Source organism: Brassica oleracea, chromosome C4 (genome assembly GCF_000695525.1).
Source record: "Brassica oleracea var. oleracea cultivar TO1000 chromosome C4, BOL, whole genome shotgun sequence".
Lineage (NCBI taxonomy): Eukaryota > Viridiplantae > Streptophyta > Magnoliopsida > Brassicales > Brassicaceae > Brassica > Brassica oleracea.
This window is the reverse complement of record NC_027751.1, coordinates 28,683,667-28,684,910: the sequence shown is the minus strand read 5'-3', so window position 1 is coordinate 28,684,910 and position 1,244 is coordinate 28,683,667. Positions and strand designations below refer to the sequence as shown.

The window sequence follows — 1,244 nt, the reverse complement described above, 5'->3', positions numbered from 1 at the left end:
AACTTAGAAATGTGCTATTTTGGTCATTTTAGTTTTGGAGTGTTATTTTTGTGATATAAACTTAGAAATGTGCTATTTTGGAGATTTGCCCTTTTATCAAATAGTGAAATTTTCTTTTTTGAATTAATAGAATAAATCATTCCGCATCAATCCATTCCAAAAGTTATCTATCTAACCAAAGTTAAAACGTTATATTAATCATAAGAAAACTATATAATATAGTGCTCAAGTCTCATCAAATCACACCCGTATGATATGATCGAGGGGGCGACGTCTTTTGGACCTTTCTCCCCCACCACCATGTCCCATCATCACCGACTGGTTTGACCGTTCGAGCAACGATTCAAATGCGTTCTGTAGTAACTTCACCGACTCGACACTGTGCTTCTCTTTGTTGCCGATCACAACGAAATCATTTCTCGTCCGACCACCAATTGTCGTCATATATGCATAGAGAGTTTCCATCTGAAGAGACTTGAGTGTCTCCACGAGATCTTGCATGAGATCTGGCCTGTCCTCGCAGCAGAACGATACCTTGAAGATTATCCGACCGTCGTCGTTGGAACAGTTTTCGAAGTTGAGTACACTGATTTCGTCTGTCTCAGACGGTACGGTTTCGTTGGAGATTTCTAGGGTTTGTTGTTTTAGTTCGTTGACTCGTTGGACCACTTTTGCTAGTAGTGTGGCTTTGTCGGTCTGTGAAGAAAAATATGAAACGTAAGAAAGAGAAAAGTCTTGGATCTTTAGAAACTCTCTGTTCGAGAAATCTTGTTTTGCATGTTCAATTTGTCTTTTTTGTCCAAGATGTTCAATTTGTTTCAAAGGAATTTTTTTTAACAAAAAAAGACTTGAGAACTTTTCCGACAAAATGATTCAACAGTTTCAGAGAATAAAAATAATTTGAAAGCTTTATTATAAAATTTGTCCTCAATTTACTAGATACTAGGATAAGACCCGCGCCTTGCGCAGAATTAAGTTATTATTTTTATTATATTTTGGAGAATGAAACAATAGTTTGGCTTCATTTGGATTAGGGGTGTTCAATCCAGATATCAGGTTGGTTTCGATTCGGTTCGGTTTTTTTCGGTATTTTGGTTAGTAAAATATAACTACTATTCTAAATCCATATTTACTTTGACTTTAGTCTTTCACATACTTTTGAAAGATTTCAACTGGACAACTAAATTGATCAGCCAATCTTGTTGGTTTAAATCATTAGTATATATATATATATATATATATAT

At 35.1% G+C, this 1,244-nt stretch overlaps 1 protein-coding gene across 1 annotated transcript in view; it reads right to left on the bottom strand.

The window, feature by feature from the left end:
- Window positions 1–240: 240 nt before the first annotated feature.
- The window catches only part of LOC106342985 (putative transcription factor bHLH107), a 3,121-nt gene continuing 2,117 nt past the window's right edge, over window positions 241–1,244 (bottom strand). Inside the window, exon 2 of the mRNA XM_013782072.1 lies at window positions 241–696. Within this exon, the coding sequence (XP_013637526.1) occupies window positions 241–696 (456 nt within the window). The remainder of the gene's footprint in view (window positions 697–1,244) is intronic.